Raw genomic sequence first — 13961 nt, 5'->3', positions numbered from 1 at the left:
ATCATTTGACAAAAAGCTTTTTTTTTAAACAAATAAATCTATAAAGTCATGGGTTGGTGCAGACAAGGATGATGGGGATTATGTTTTTGGTACATGTCATAATGGTCATTCTATGGCAAGGATCTCCTTTAAATACCCTTAGCAGGCTGGTTGCTGTAGGCTTTTGTATATCATCAGCCCTACTTTTGAAGAATCTGAGTTCTAAAAAGATGATTTTTTTTAGATCAAAATAAGTAGGAATAAGAAAAAGGGTGATTTAATTCAGAATTTTGGGTTGCAACCACTTACAGATGTCATGCTTTTCTGTTGTTCGGATAAACCTGGTTGTTTTGTTTCTTACATCTTTGCCTCTTAACACTTAAGTCAGTTTCATGGAGGTGAGTGCTGAGCCAATTATTACTATTAGGTTCCCACTCACTGGTTTGCACTGAGTTTCTTTCCTGGTCTCCTGGCCAGGCCTGGGCTGTCAGGTGGTTAACAGGGGGCTGATAATGATGTTGCTGACTATTTTGGGTAAGATGCCTGCCTTCCCATCAGGTGAATAAGCCATTTCAAATGTAGGACTCAGAGTATCTCTTTAACCTATCTTGGAGCAAAATTCCTAATATGCAAAAGTCTCCTTTTGTTTGTAATTCCTAATCTCTGTGCTGGCTAATGTTTTCTCCTCCTTTAAAAAGTTTCAGGTATTTTTGTTTTGTTTTGTCTTTATGTTCTCATTATTTCCAAAAGTGTACTTTTCAAAAGTTGTAATGTTACTGAAGTTTGTATACATCGTAACTTTCAAAAGTTGGTCTTTAAAGTGTTCTTGCTTTTGTGCCTACTCACACATCAATTGGTTGCCTGCTGTGCTAGTTAGTGAGTTAGGATTGAGAAAGTCCAAAGAGAATGTAGTTGATTCTAAGTGCTAGATTGGTAGTTATTTAGAGAACAGAAAAAAAAAGTGTACTGGTTAGGCAATAAGTTTTAAACAGAAAGTTTCTTATGTAATGTGTACATGGTTTGATGGAAGAAAGTTCCCCTTGCTTCTTATCACTTTCTTTAAAAAGGCTCAAAAAGTCCTCACAATTTGAGTCTACAATGATACTAAATGCTCCAGACTTTGTTATCAGGCAGTGTGCATGTTGCTGTGGCCGCAACATAAGCAATTTGTCTTCAGTCACTGCAGTACTTCCAGCCAGTTGTCATTCTGGAGTCTTCAGGTACTCATTTAAGAATGCAAGCCATAGGCTATCAGAATGTATTTGACAGTATGTATTTTTTTTTTTTTTTTTTTTTTGTCCCCAGAGTTGGCAATGATGAGAACATGTCAAACACCTGGAAATTCCTGTCTCATTCAACAGACTCACTAAATAAAATCAGCAAAGTCAATGAATCAACAGAATCACTTACTGATGAGGGTAAGAGGAAGTTATGGCCTATATTTTATGCCTCTGTAGGGACTGTGTGTGCCATTACCTAGAATATAAGTCTTAATGGAGTGATAGTGCCTGCCTCTTCTGTAACCTGTGAAGATTCTCTAAATTGTCAGTAAAGTGTCCAGTACTTCGTGATGACTGGGTAATCAAACTCATCCAGCAGCTGTCAAGTAAAGGATGTCATTTATTTCAATGTGGGCATACTCTTTAGTACAAATCTTTTTCTTCCCTTAGACTTTTGTACACGTACAGTTCTAGCTCACAGAGCAGTTGTAATCCTGCGCTCTTAAATATGAAAAGGTACTAGGTCCCTTCCAATTATTAACTTCATGTAGATAGAAGTCATGTCTTAATCATGTTGGATTTATGTCATGTTTATTACTCTTAACCAAAATCTCGAATGTGGAGTCTGTCACTCCTGAACAGGATATTTTTTTCTGGTACTGGAATATGTGAATATTCCTGTGAATATCCCCTGTATTCTCTGTGAATATCCCCTGTATTCTCTGTGAATATCCCCTGTATTCATGCATCTTATGAAGTCAACTGTCAGCTTGAGGAAAGTTCAACATAGGCTTATTCTACAGGTCACAAACCCAAGATTCTGATATTGATTTTTTAATATATTGAGGAGTAGGTACAGACATGAATGAAGGACAGCTACTGGGAGACTTTGAGATTGATTCCAAACAGCTGGAAGCAGAGTCTTGGAGTCGAATAATAGACAGCAAGTTTCTAAAACAGCAAAAGAAAGATGTGGTCAAACGGCAAGAAGTAATATATGGTGAGGTTCTTCATTTTGCTCTGATTATATTTGATGTGCATTGTCCAGCATTTTTAAGCGGTAATTTGTTGTGCTATGGAAAATCAGTTTTTTAGTATGTGACTTCTTGAAAAGATTCCCTTTAAAAACTTTAAGGTACAGGGACATGGTCCTGTTTGTATCCTATCTTCTTTTTGTCCCACTCTTCTTTTTTCAGTTCTACTGAACATTGTACTTATATATGAATGCTTATTTATACAGCAGTCCTACAAAGAGATATCTCAGTTTTGTTCCTTACCTATGCTAAAAACTAGACTAAACACAAGTCATTTCCTAGAACTGGGTATACAGTCAGTTATGACAGGTCCTGAATCCAGTGAAGGCCTCTTTGGAAATCAATAATTTAAGACTGATGGAATTCAGTGTACCTATTACCAGAAAATAGGACTCATAAAAAATGGAGGAATAAGTTGAAAACACTTGACCAGACGCAGTGGCTCATACCTGTAATCCCAGCACTTTGGGAGGCCAAGGCGGGTGGATCACTCAAGCCCAGAGTTCACGACCAGCCTGGGAACATAGTGAAACCCCGTTTCTACAAAAAATACAAAAATCAGCCAGGTATGATGGTGTGTACCTGCAGCCCCAGCTACTTGGGAGGCTGAAGCAGAAAGATCGCTTGAACCCAGGAGGTTGAGGCTGCAGTGAGCCATAACTTCAGCCTGGGTGACAGAGCCAGACCCTGTCTCAAAAAAAAAAAAAGATGGGAACACTTTAGGGGAAAGATAGCTGTTGACCCAATTTTAAGGTTCAAACTGGGCTCTAAACTAGCTTTGGGACTGCAGCAGATGATCTTTGAGGGAGAATCCTCATGAAAGAGTGTTCCTGACCCTCGATCTTTTTCCTCCTTTTAGAGCTGATGCAGACAGAGTTACATCATCTCCGCACTCTCAAGATCATGAGTGATGTGTACAGCCGGGGGATGATGATGGATCTGCTTTTTGAGCAGCAGATGGTAGAAAAGCTGTTCCCCTGTTTGGATGAGCTGATCAGTATCCATAGCCAATTCTTTCAGAGGATTCTGGAGCGGAAGGAGGAGTCTCTGGTGGATAAAAGTGAAAAGAACTTTCTCATCAAGAGGATAGGGGATGTGCTTGTCAATCAGGTGAGAATAGGAAGGATCTCAGATTCTTATATACATTGGGAAAAGAGGAAGTTATGGGGTTCCATAGCCATGCATTCACATCTTGTTTCTACCATTTATTGTCTGTGTAAGCTCAGGGAACTTATTTAATTTATCTGGAGCCTTGATTTCCTTTTCTGTAAAATGCAGATGTAGGATTTCTTTAGTAATGTTATTTTGGAAGTTAAAGGGAGTGTGTATAGAAACTACCTAATGCATATGATAGATGCGCAGTAAAACTTAGTTTTTCTTCCTCAAGAGTCTGTGCCGTCATCAGAAACAGTATAGTTTAAGACATCAGCAAATATGGGCAGGCACAGTGGCTCATGCCTGTAATCCCAGCACTTTGGGAGGCGAGGAGGGCGGAGCATTTGAGGTCAGGAGTTCAAGACCAGCCTGGCCAACATGATGAAACCCCGTCTCTACTAAAAATACAAAAATGAGCCAGGCATGGTGGCATATAGGAGGCTGAGGCACAAGAATCACTTGAACCTGGGAGGCAGAAGTTGCAGTGAGCCAAGATCGTGCCACTGCACTGCAGGCCAGGAGACAGAGTGAGACTCTGTCTCAAAAAAAAAAAAAATTGAAAAATATTTAAATATTTGGGGCTAGCCACAGTGGCTCACACCTGTAATCCCAACACTTTGGGAGGCTGAGGCAGGTGGATTGCTTGAAGCGAGGTGTTCAAGACCAGCCTGGGCAACGCAGCAAGAAATGTCTCTACAAAAAAAAAATGAAAAAAGCCAGGTGTGGTAGTGGGCACTTGTAGTCCCAGCCACTCAGGATCCTGAGGTGGGAGGATCACTTGAGCCTAGGAATTCAAAGTTGCAGCAAGCCGTGGTGGTGATTGTGCCACTGTACTCCAGCCTAGGCAAGAGAATGAGACTCCAACTCAAAATTTAAAAAAAAAAGAGGGTGTGTGTGTGTGTTGGAAATCTTCAACTTTCCCCTCTGCCTCAAATCAGAAGGATCTCATGTATCTAAAAACCAGCTGAAGCACAGAAAATTGAATAAGTGACTATCTGTAAAATACTTAATAAAATATGTATTGTTGATACTTTCATCAAGGTGTGGTATGGTTTTAGTCATACTCCAAAAAATTCAGCTAAAAGTCACTTTGGTACTTTTAGATGTGATTGTCATAGACAGATTTTAATGTTTCTTTTAAAATATTCTTGAAAACACATTGCCAGTATAACCTTTACAGGCAGAGGGTTATAACATGTACATCTGACTAGATATTTCCCCAAAGATGCAGATTCCCCAAAGATTTTGGGCAAATATCTGCTGCTGTGTAGAAGCAGAGGCTTAATTGCTGGAACATTTGTCTGAGAATTGTACATTTTGTCTTTCCTTTGTATTCTTGAGCCCATACCCTTCACTTCATTAATTTATTAGCACATTCACTCATTCGTTTTTCAGGTATTTACTGAGCATCTATTAAATGCCAGGTGGAACTACAAAGGGGGATGATATGGCTTAGGCCTCTGCCTCAGGGAACTCCTATTCTAGGAGTAAAAGTAAGCATGTTATGAAATAAATGCAAATGCTGTGTGGTAAATGTTTGAACACAGATAGCTGCAACAGATAGAGCTGAAAAGAAAGACCTACAAATGATGACCTTTCCTCCTGAAACATCCCCTTGGGTATTTTCATTTCTCTCTCTCTGCCCCTCCTTTCTGGTTTCATCTTTTACTTCATCTATCTTAGTACTTCATCAAACTTTGACTTGTGTTACCATTTGTACCTCCTCGCACTTGTGTACAACTTGGTGCTGGAATTCACTGTTTAACCTGTAGTGTCCATTTGCTGGTTCTGTGTACTGCTAGTACTAGGATCAACCTTTGGGGCATATGCTTTGTCATATGAGCAGGTAACTTACTGTCCCTCTGTCTCAGCTCCTCCATTGGTAAATGGTGAAGGGAAAAGCTACCCTAATCCTTCTTTCAAGTTTTTTGGTAAGGATCAATTTGTGTTGCCTCTGGAGGTTTTTAGTACATGGAAATCAATGCTTAGCATGTATTTTATGAACTGCATACAGAAATTCATTGATTTACCACAAAGTGAACATACGTTCAGATGAACCATTGAGATCACACACATTTGGGAATGATTTAAGGGCCTTGTGGAATTATTAGGACTACTGGCCTGAAGTAAATAGTACAAACAGATCCCTAGGTAATGAGGGCTGTTTGTGATGTCTGTCTGACTTATCAAGGTCAGATATTTAAGATTGTCTCATGAAAAACTCCTACTGAATCTCATTGTTTTATTACTGTTTATGACAAATAGAAGTTAGAATACATTTTACATTTTCTGTGTGCACAGTACATAAAATTTATGTAATTTTTTGTTGTTTTTCAAATCTGTATAACAGCTTTATTGAGATTTAATCCGTATGCCATATAGTCTACCTATTTGAAGTTGAACCTCTTTAGTAACTGCCAGACTGCTTTCCAAAGCTGCTGCACCATTTCATTCTTTTGGGCGAATTTATGAGGAAGCACTTTTGACTTTTACAAGTAGACTGGAAACATTTTACAAAATGGCATTACGAGTTTGGTGCCCCATGGCATGACTTCTGTTCTCTTTTCTCTGCAGTTTTCAGGTGAGAATGCAGAACGTTTAAAGAAGACGTATGGCAAGTTTTGTGGGCAACATAACCAGTCTGTAAACTACTTCAAAGACCTTTATGCCAAGGATAAGCGTTTTCAAGCCTTTGTAAAGGTATTGATAAGAAACATGAAAACCCCCGTCATTGTTGAGAGCAGTGTGTCGCTGTCGGCTTTCACTAGAGCCTTTTTCATGTGATTCCTCACAGTCTGTTTACTCCCTTGCAGAAGAAGATGAGCAGTTCAGTTGTTAGAAGGCTTGGAATTCCAGAGTGCATATTGCTCGTAACTCAGCGGATTACCAAGTACCCAGTTTTATTCCAAAGAATATTGCAGTGTACCAAAGGTAAGTCTCCTTTCTAACTCAGTCTTGTATGGCAATGGACTGTTTCCTCTGTGGCCAGTAGTACTAGAGGCCCCATGGAAGTGCTGTTTCATGCTCTAGTAGGTCTAAAAGAGACCTTGTGTTTTATCTTGAAAATAATTTTCTTGAATGAAAATTTGGACTGTTATGTTACCAGGCTTAGGGTGGATGATAGCAAAAAGGAAAGGGACCACATTGATTCCATCCAGAATTCAATGACCTGAACACTATTCTCTTATCACTAGGCTGGGAGATAATTTCCACCAGTTCTTCCCAGAAGTGCTAGAATTGCTGCTGTTTTTCACTTAATCAGTAATTACTGGTTTCTCTCTCTTGGCTAATTCTGTTCCTAGGCAGTTATATTAAAGATTACAAGGCAGTACATTAAGTAACACAAAGATACAAATTAAAAAAACTGGGTTGCTCTTCCTGCTACTACCTTCCTCCTAGAAGTCTTTAGTTCCTTTTATTTTAGAGCACAACATATGATTGCATATTATTTAAATCATTGAAAACCTCTGGCTTTTTTTAGAATCAAATTTATGACAGCAAGAGGGATAGGCACATGACCTCTGACGTGTTGGCTTCCCTCTGATAGCATAGTCACAAGGGAAAAGATGATATGAAGAGAGAAGTTAGGATTCCCTTGCTTCTGCCCTGGTCCAAAAGGAGCCATAAAAAGCAGAATTATTCTTTCCTTCCAAGACAATGAAGTGGAGCAGGAAGATCTAGCACAGTCCTTGAGCCTGGTGAAGGATGTGATTGGAGCTGTAGACAGCAAAGTGGCAAGTTATGAAAAGAAAGTGCGTCTCAATGAGATTTATACAAAGACAGATAGCAAGTCAATCATGAGGATGAAGAGTGGTCAGATGTTTGCCAAGGAAGATTTGAAACGGAAGAAGCTTGTACGTGATGGGAGTGTGTTTCTGAAGAATGCAGCAGGAAGGTTGAAAGGTAAGGCTTGGCTCTTTTGTCTAAGTGTGTGCCCAGGTACAACAGGCAAAATCCAAGTGCTTTTGTTGGAAATTCACTACCAGATTTTTTCTCAGAGAGCCCATCTCCAAACACCACCCAGGAGCAACAAGCATTTAGTTCTTCGTAATCTTATATCAAAAATGGTTTGTGAGGGCCTACAAAATCATACAAAATAGAGCAAGATGACAAAGAAATGATGCAGTCAGGGAAAATGGAAAATAAGATTTTAAAAAAACAAAGCAAAGCATAAGATTAGTGCACATATGCAAGCTGTCAAGGAAGGTGTATTCCCCTACAAGAGATGGACAGCCAGGTTGGAATTGGGGTCTATGGCAAAACTCACAAGGAGGGAGACACAATCAGCGACGGTTTCACAGAATCTGTGAGTTCAAAACACATCGCTTGTTCACAAGCGATGTTAGAGGAATTTGCAGCTCCAGACACCTAATAGAAAGTTAAGTTTAACCCACATCAGTTAGATTTATTATTATATTTTATGATATTCATATATCTTTAAAACAAAAGAAATCATCGTAAAGGATGCCCATTTTCCATTTGGTTTTAATTTTTACATTTCAAATGGTCAGCTGTGTCAAGTTAATGAAGCTGTGAGGCTTGTTTTTTAATTTATCTGTACATTTGATTTTGTTTGTTTGTTTTCATCAAACCTATACTCCATGGGTCTATGTGTTACACCAACAGCCTTGAGTTATACCCACCCCTTCACCCTGGCCTCAGTGAGCTGAGGACATTGAAGCAGGCTAGGCCAGTGCTATCAGCCTCATTAGTATAGAAAGAAGGTGGAGGAAATGTGTGCTGCTTTCGTTTCTGAGGTGTAAGTGATGATGTAGGTAACTGCTATCGGAAATACCCATGCTTAGAACAAATAGTAAAGAAGTTCCAGGCAATCAGCTGGTTTCAACAATGAATAAAGCAGGACACCCTGCTTAGAAGTTGAAATGAAAATGAAGAGCCTTGGAAAGAGGTACCTGCTCTACAGTGTGATGTGTGCTGGAATGGAGGAGAAAGCAAGAGGAATAGCATTAGAGTCAAGTCTTGAAGGATGACAAGGAAGGTACCTGGTACGTAAGGAGAAAGTGCTCCCCGCACTAAGGAAGAGAAAGTGGAAGCATAGAGTTGAAAGGATGTGGCACGTCCAGGGAAGAGTGGACACCCGGGACTCTCAGAGAGCAGAGTGAATGATGGGGGGGTGACGGGAAACTAACCCAAAGAAATGGCAGGGGCCAGGTTGTAATGAGGTGCATTCTCCAGACTGAGGAGTTAACAGTTGATACTATTGATGAGGGAGGGGGTCAAAGAATGGGTTCAAAAAGGAGAACGGCAAGCAGGAAAGGGATACTACATGAAGCGGTTTTTCAGTATAACCACTAGGGGTAGTTTAGAGTGCAGCTGGAGTGAAGAGAGACTGGTGACAGATAAATCAAGAGACTGTGCAGTGCTTTGGGGAAGAGCTCATCTGGGTCTGCACTGTAACAGAAGGCATAAAAAAGAAGGGCAGGACGGGGCGCAGTGGCTCACGCCTGTAATCCCAGCACTCTGGGAAGCTGAGGCGGGCAGATCACAAGGTCAGGAGATCGAGACCATCCTGGCTAACGCGGTGAAACCCCGTCTCTATAAAAATACAAAAAATTAGCCAGGCGCGGTGACGGGTGCCTGTAGTCCCAGCTACTCGGGAGGCTGAGGCAGGAGAATGGTGTGAACCCGGAGGCAGAGCTTGCAGTGAGCCGAGATCGCGCCACTGCACTCCAGCCTGGGCAACAGAGCAAGACTGCGTCTAAAAAAAAAAAAAGAAGGGCAGGAAAGATTCAGCGAAAGAAATCTCCTTTCCCACCACCAACTGGCTGTGTATTTCATTGTTCTGTGATAAACTCGAACTAAGGCTCCTTCCTTCCACTCCTAATATTCTGTGATGTTCCGAGAGCCCTAGCTCTCTTTGAGACTTTTAAGCAGGCTGGCAGTTCAGAAATACCTGCCTTTTCTTGTAAAGGCCTGAATTTCCTAGAGCTGCTGCTGCCTGGAGCCAGCACTTTATTCTTTCCTTTACATAGCAATTTATTTATGTCCAAAATAAAAACTAGTAGATCCCAGCTGTTGGAATAAAGTTGTGGTCAAGCCAGTGGCAGAATGATAGGTTTTGTGGCCTAGAATGCCTCCTGTAGAGATAGGAGTTGGTGTTTAGTCATTTTCACCCCCAAGTGAATTCATGCCAAGAACAGCCAGTACTATGTTAGGTACTCTTTGAAAGGGGTGGGATTGTTTTTTTCTGATCCACTGACACTGATCATATAAACTTCAAGATTCAATGAAGTTAAAATTTGTGTCTCACTTATTTGGGGGGAGGGAGAGGGTGCAGGCACCTGAATTATTTAAAAGTAAACTTAAAAAAAAAAAAAAAACTTTTCATAACTGATGGCAGTACACAGAAAATTGCAGTAGTTTAGCCTAAAATAATTAGACCTCCCTTGGAATCAGATGTCCTTGCTTCTGTTTTCTTCATAGCTTTGCAGTGAATTCCACAGAAAGGGGATTCCAGTTGCAGCAAAGGTAGAAGAAAAGGTGGGGCATGGACTGCATAAGTCAGTTCCATCCTTTCCCAGGGAATCGTGGACTTCACTTTCCACAGTGAAGATGTTACATAGGGGCCAGCCTGCCAGCTCGATATAGACTCAACTCCAGAGACATCAAACCATCCTCAAGAGACTAGTGGAAAATGTTACTACCTACTCCTAGAGGATTAGTCAGAGCAAGAGTTTAAGTTGACTGTTGCACATGGAGCTGAGGAAAGAGCCCTATATTCACATGTACCTAGGAGTACAGGAGTACCAGGAGACTGGAAGGTGCCTGTGTGGCCACTCTTTGTTCTTTTGAGGGTGTGGAAGACGGACATCTTTTCGTTAGACTTAGATATTTCTATACTTCATCTTTGGGCAACATTGCTGTCTCCTGCCCCACACCTTTCCCATTACTGTAATCAGAAGTCAAAAAATATTGCAACCTGAGTATTTTTTGGAGTATCCTGCTCTATATTACTGTTTAACATCTGTACAAGTCCAGCTTTTCAGCTTTATTCTTAAAAGTATTTTATTCTTAAAATCTTGTCTTATGGGATATATCTTTCTAGGACTGAGTACTTAAACTTTTCCAAAACAAGGCTTTGGTGATAAATCCCATTTTAAAATGCTGCTAAAAATCTGGTGACCAGATGTGAATCCTGGAGAACTGTAAAACTGTTGCTTTGGAGGAGTGTGATCTCAGATCATAGTTTGCCCTTATGGGGGCGTATGTATTGCACCTTCAATAAAAACCCTTCTGACTGTGGTAACTATTAAGTAGTCATTGTTCTATCTTCCCTTCTCCCATTTCCATTTTCCAGAGGTTCAAGCAGTTCTTCTCACTGACATTTTAGTTTTCCTTCAAGAAAAAGACCAGAAGTACATCTTTGCATCATTGGTAAGCTGAATTGTTATTTTTGTAATAGTATTATAAGCATCTAGGTTAGTTATGGAATGTAAGCACTATATTATTGCTCTCCCCAGCCCTCTTAAAATTAAATGGCTCAGGACAAATTCCTCTGAGTAATTTCCCACACGCCTTCACAATTTTCTGGCATCCCCTCTTCCCCAAAAATAATTATTCTGTTTCATCACAGTCTTCTTTTAGTGTCTTGGACATCTGACTATTTGACCTATGAAGAAACCTGTCACTGGAGTATTTCTCACATGTGAGCCCATAAATGATGCTCATGTATAATATTGCTGACTGGATTCTTTGGGGAACCTGGAAAGATTCATCATGTAGAAAACATGACTGGAACCTTTAGAGCCATAAATTACTATTTCCCTTTTGAAAACCTTTGTTAAAATCTGAATGAAATGAGATATTTCTCTTTGTCCTAAAGCAGCCATTGTTTTTCAAACTGTGTGCTTTTTTAACAGCATCTAGTCTTACCTTAGATTTAAGCTGTCCTTAAGAGTTAGAATATTGTATGTGTATCTTTTATTTGCCCTCTTCCCTTTTTCCAGGACCAGAAATCAACAGTGATCTCTTTAAAGAAACTGATTGTGAGAGAAGTGGCACACGAGGAGAAAGGTTTATTCCTGATCAGCATGGGGATGAAAGATCCAGAGATGGTAGAAGTCCATGCCAGCTCCAAAGAGGAACGAAACAGCTGGATTCAGATCATTCAGGACACAATCAACACCCTGTAAGTTAACCACCAGGCCCCACCCTTCCCAGCCCTCCTGATGTCTCTGTATGATTTCATAATAGGCTGGACTGTGACTAGAGTAATCGACATCTTAGGAACTTTTTGTTCTATCTTGTTTGGGTTGTATTAGGAACAGAGATGAAGATGAAGGAATTCCTAGTGAGAATGAGGAAGAAAAGAAAATGTTGGACACCAAAGCCCGAGAATTAAAAGGTGAGGCATTGGGAGTGGTCTGAGCCCCTTGTCTGGAATGTCTGCAGTTGCAGAAGACTGCTGGTGGATTTTAGAGGTACGGGTTTGCCCTTAGTTCTAAAGCTGCCCCAGAAGGCACTTGAAAGCAGCGAAATGAATAGCTGTTAACAAAAGAGAAACCAAGTCCAGGCTGACATGGGTCCTGGTAAAGAATGACTGTAAGGACGTGTCCAATACTGGATCAAGAGAATATTGATTCTCTGGACTCAGGATCAGTGTTCTCAACCCTCATGACATTCTCTGTACTTTGTCACAGATGAATTTGCCAAAATTTGTAGTCACATTTAAAATTAAAACAAGGAGAGAATTTGGGGAAAAGAGTTCTCCAGTTAATCTGATTTAATCCTCCCACCAGTCCCTAGCATTATCACTTATCTGCATGTTCACAAATGAGTTGCGAGGGTGAAGTTTTGGGAGAAGGGTATGTATCGATCTATGTTTGACCCCTGTTTATTGAGTGCTGACTGTTTTGTGTAGTCTTGTCAGTGTCCCTACAACACAGGCATTCTAATCCCCGTTGTGCAGATGAGACAGTCGAGGCCCACAAAGGACAAGCTACGCAGGGTTACACGTGTAATTAATGATTAAGCCAGAATTCTATTCCCTGTCTTAGCAAAGCCTGGTGTTCTTTTTTCTTTGCCAGTGGCTTATCGAATGTTTCTAAGTAAAGACTATGCTTTGGGTCGAAATAAGGCTTAGAGTTAAATAAATGTAAGCATCTGAGGAGTTTGGTTAGGTCTTAAAGCCATACAAATGAAAGCATTGAGTCTCACTGAGGGGAAAATTAAAAATATGGACAGATTTAGACCAGAGTCAGAGTTACAGCAGATTTATTGGCCCATGATTAGGATGACAAGGATAAAAATCTTCCTTCTTTAAATTTTGTTAAGTACCTGGCTAGGCATACTGCTAGGTACAACAGATGCAAAGATTCCTTAATAAGAGCCCTTTCCCTTGAGAAGCTTACACCCTAGCAGGGGACACATACCTCAGTGATGGGCCACACAGTGATTTATTAGACCACAGGCACAATTAACACGTGTGGGATCTGCTCATCCTGCCTCTAGTAAGTCTCACAGAGAAGCTGGTGCATGAGCTACATCTGAAAAAAATTATCGCAGCACACAAGAGTAGTTATGTGCAAAGGTGAAAAAGGACTTGACATAACTGCCAAGGAATGACAGGTTTGGTGTGCCTGGAGGGTCAGGGCTAAGGGATGGGAGCTTAAGCTGGAAAAGCACCAGGTATTAAAAAGGCAACAAGGGACTGATGTAATTTTTAAAAAAAGAAGAAAAAAACGATTTTTTTTTTAAACATGTTGAAGCTAGTTAGGAGAGTTGCTTGAGGGAATGGGACGCCACTGGGAGTAGAAAGACCATTTGGAAGACTGTTAGGATAGGTTAAGTGAGAATGAGCTGGAGAGGGAACAGATGTGAGCAGGAAATAAGGTCATTAAAATCTGGTCATTTTGCCAGGCTTGGTGGCTCACGCCTGTAATCCCAGCACTTTGGGAGGTCACAGTGGGCAGATCACAAGGGTCAGGAGTTGGAGACCAGCCTGACCAATGTGGCGAAACCCCATCTCTACTAAAAATACAAAAATTAGCCGGACGTGGTGGCACGTGCCTGTAATCCCAGCTACTTTGGGAGGCTGAGGCAGGAGAATCGCTTGAACCCAGGTGGCAGAGGTTTCAGTGAGCCGAGATAGTGCCGCTGCACTCCACCCTGGGTGACTGAGCGAGACTCAAAAAAAAAAAGTCTGGTCAGTTGGTGGTGGGACAGAGTGAGGAGACAGAATCTCACAGGTTTCCAAATCAGGTGACCTTGAAGATGAAGAGTTGTTGATTGAGAAAGAGATTCCACACTAAAGGGAGGAGGCGATGGGCTGGAGAAAAGATTGGTTTCTCACATGCTGAGAACAAAGCATCTCAGTAGAGGTGGCCACTTGGGCCCCATGATCTGCTGCTAAGAAAGGGAGGACTTTTGATTTTTTTTTTTTTTTAATGAATTATCAGCATATAGAAGGTAATTGAAGCCATGGGGATGAATGAGATCCTCAATAGAAAAGTGGGTAAGGTAAAGAAGACAACTCAGACCAGGTGCAGTGGCTCACACCTGTAATCACAGCACTTTAGGAGGCCAAGGCAGGCAGATCACCTGAGGTTGGGAG

At 40.9% G+C, this 13961-nt stretch overlaps 1 protein-coding gene across 13 annotated transcripts in view; it reads left to right on the top strand.

Moving 5' to 3' along the window:
• Positions 1–13961, top strand: part of AKAP13 (A-kinase anchoring protein 13) — a 377174-nt gene that overhangs the window by 346063 nt on the left and 17150 nt on the right. For 10 of the 13 annotated variants that reach the window (XM_017860015.1, XM_017860018.1, XM_017860017.1 and 7 more), the window contains 9 exons: positions 1285–1397; positions 2047–2199; positions 3093–3343; positions 5963–6088; positions 6202–6319; positions 7043–7291; positions 10707–10783; positions 11356–11537; positions 11671–11753. In XM_017860015.1, the coding sequence (XP_017715504.1) occupies positions 1285–1397; positions 2047–2199; positions 3093–3343; positions 5963–6088; positions 6202–6319; positions 7043–7291; positions 10707–10783; positions 11356–11537; positions 11671–11753 (1352 nt within the window). The remainder of the gene's footprint in view (positions 1–1284; positions 1398–2046; positions 2200–3092; positions 3344–5962; positions 6089–6201; positions 6320–7042; positions 7292–10706; positions 10784–11355; positions 11538–11670; positions 11754–13961) is intronic. The other 3 variants (XM_017860016.1, XM_017860012.1, XM_017860008.1) reach the window with 2 other exon arrangements.

This window comes from Rhinopithecus bieti, unplaced genomic scaffold (genome assembly GCF_001698545.2).
Source record: "Rhinopithecus bieti isolate Rb0 unplaced genomic scaffold, ASM169854v2 scaffold_52883, whole genome shotgun sequence".
In the NCBI taxonomy this organism is placed as follows: domain Eukaryota; kingdom Metazoa; phylum Chordata; class Mammalia; order Primates; family Cercopithecidae; genus Rhinopithecus; species Rhinopithecus bieti.
Note: the sequence above shows the minus strand (reverse complement) of the source record. Positions and strands in the feature narration are given on the sequence as shown.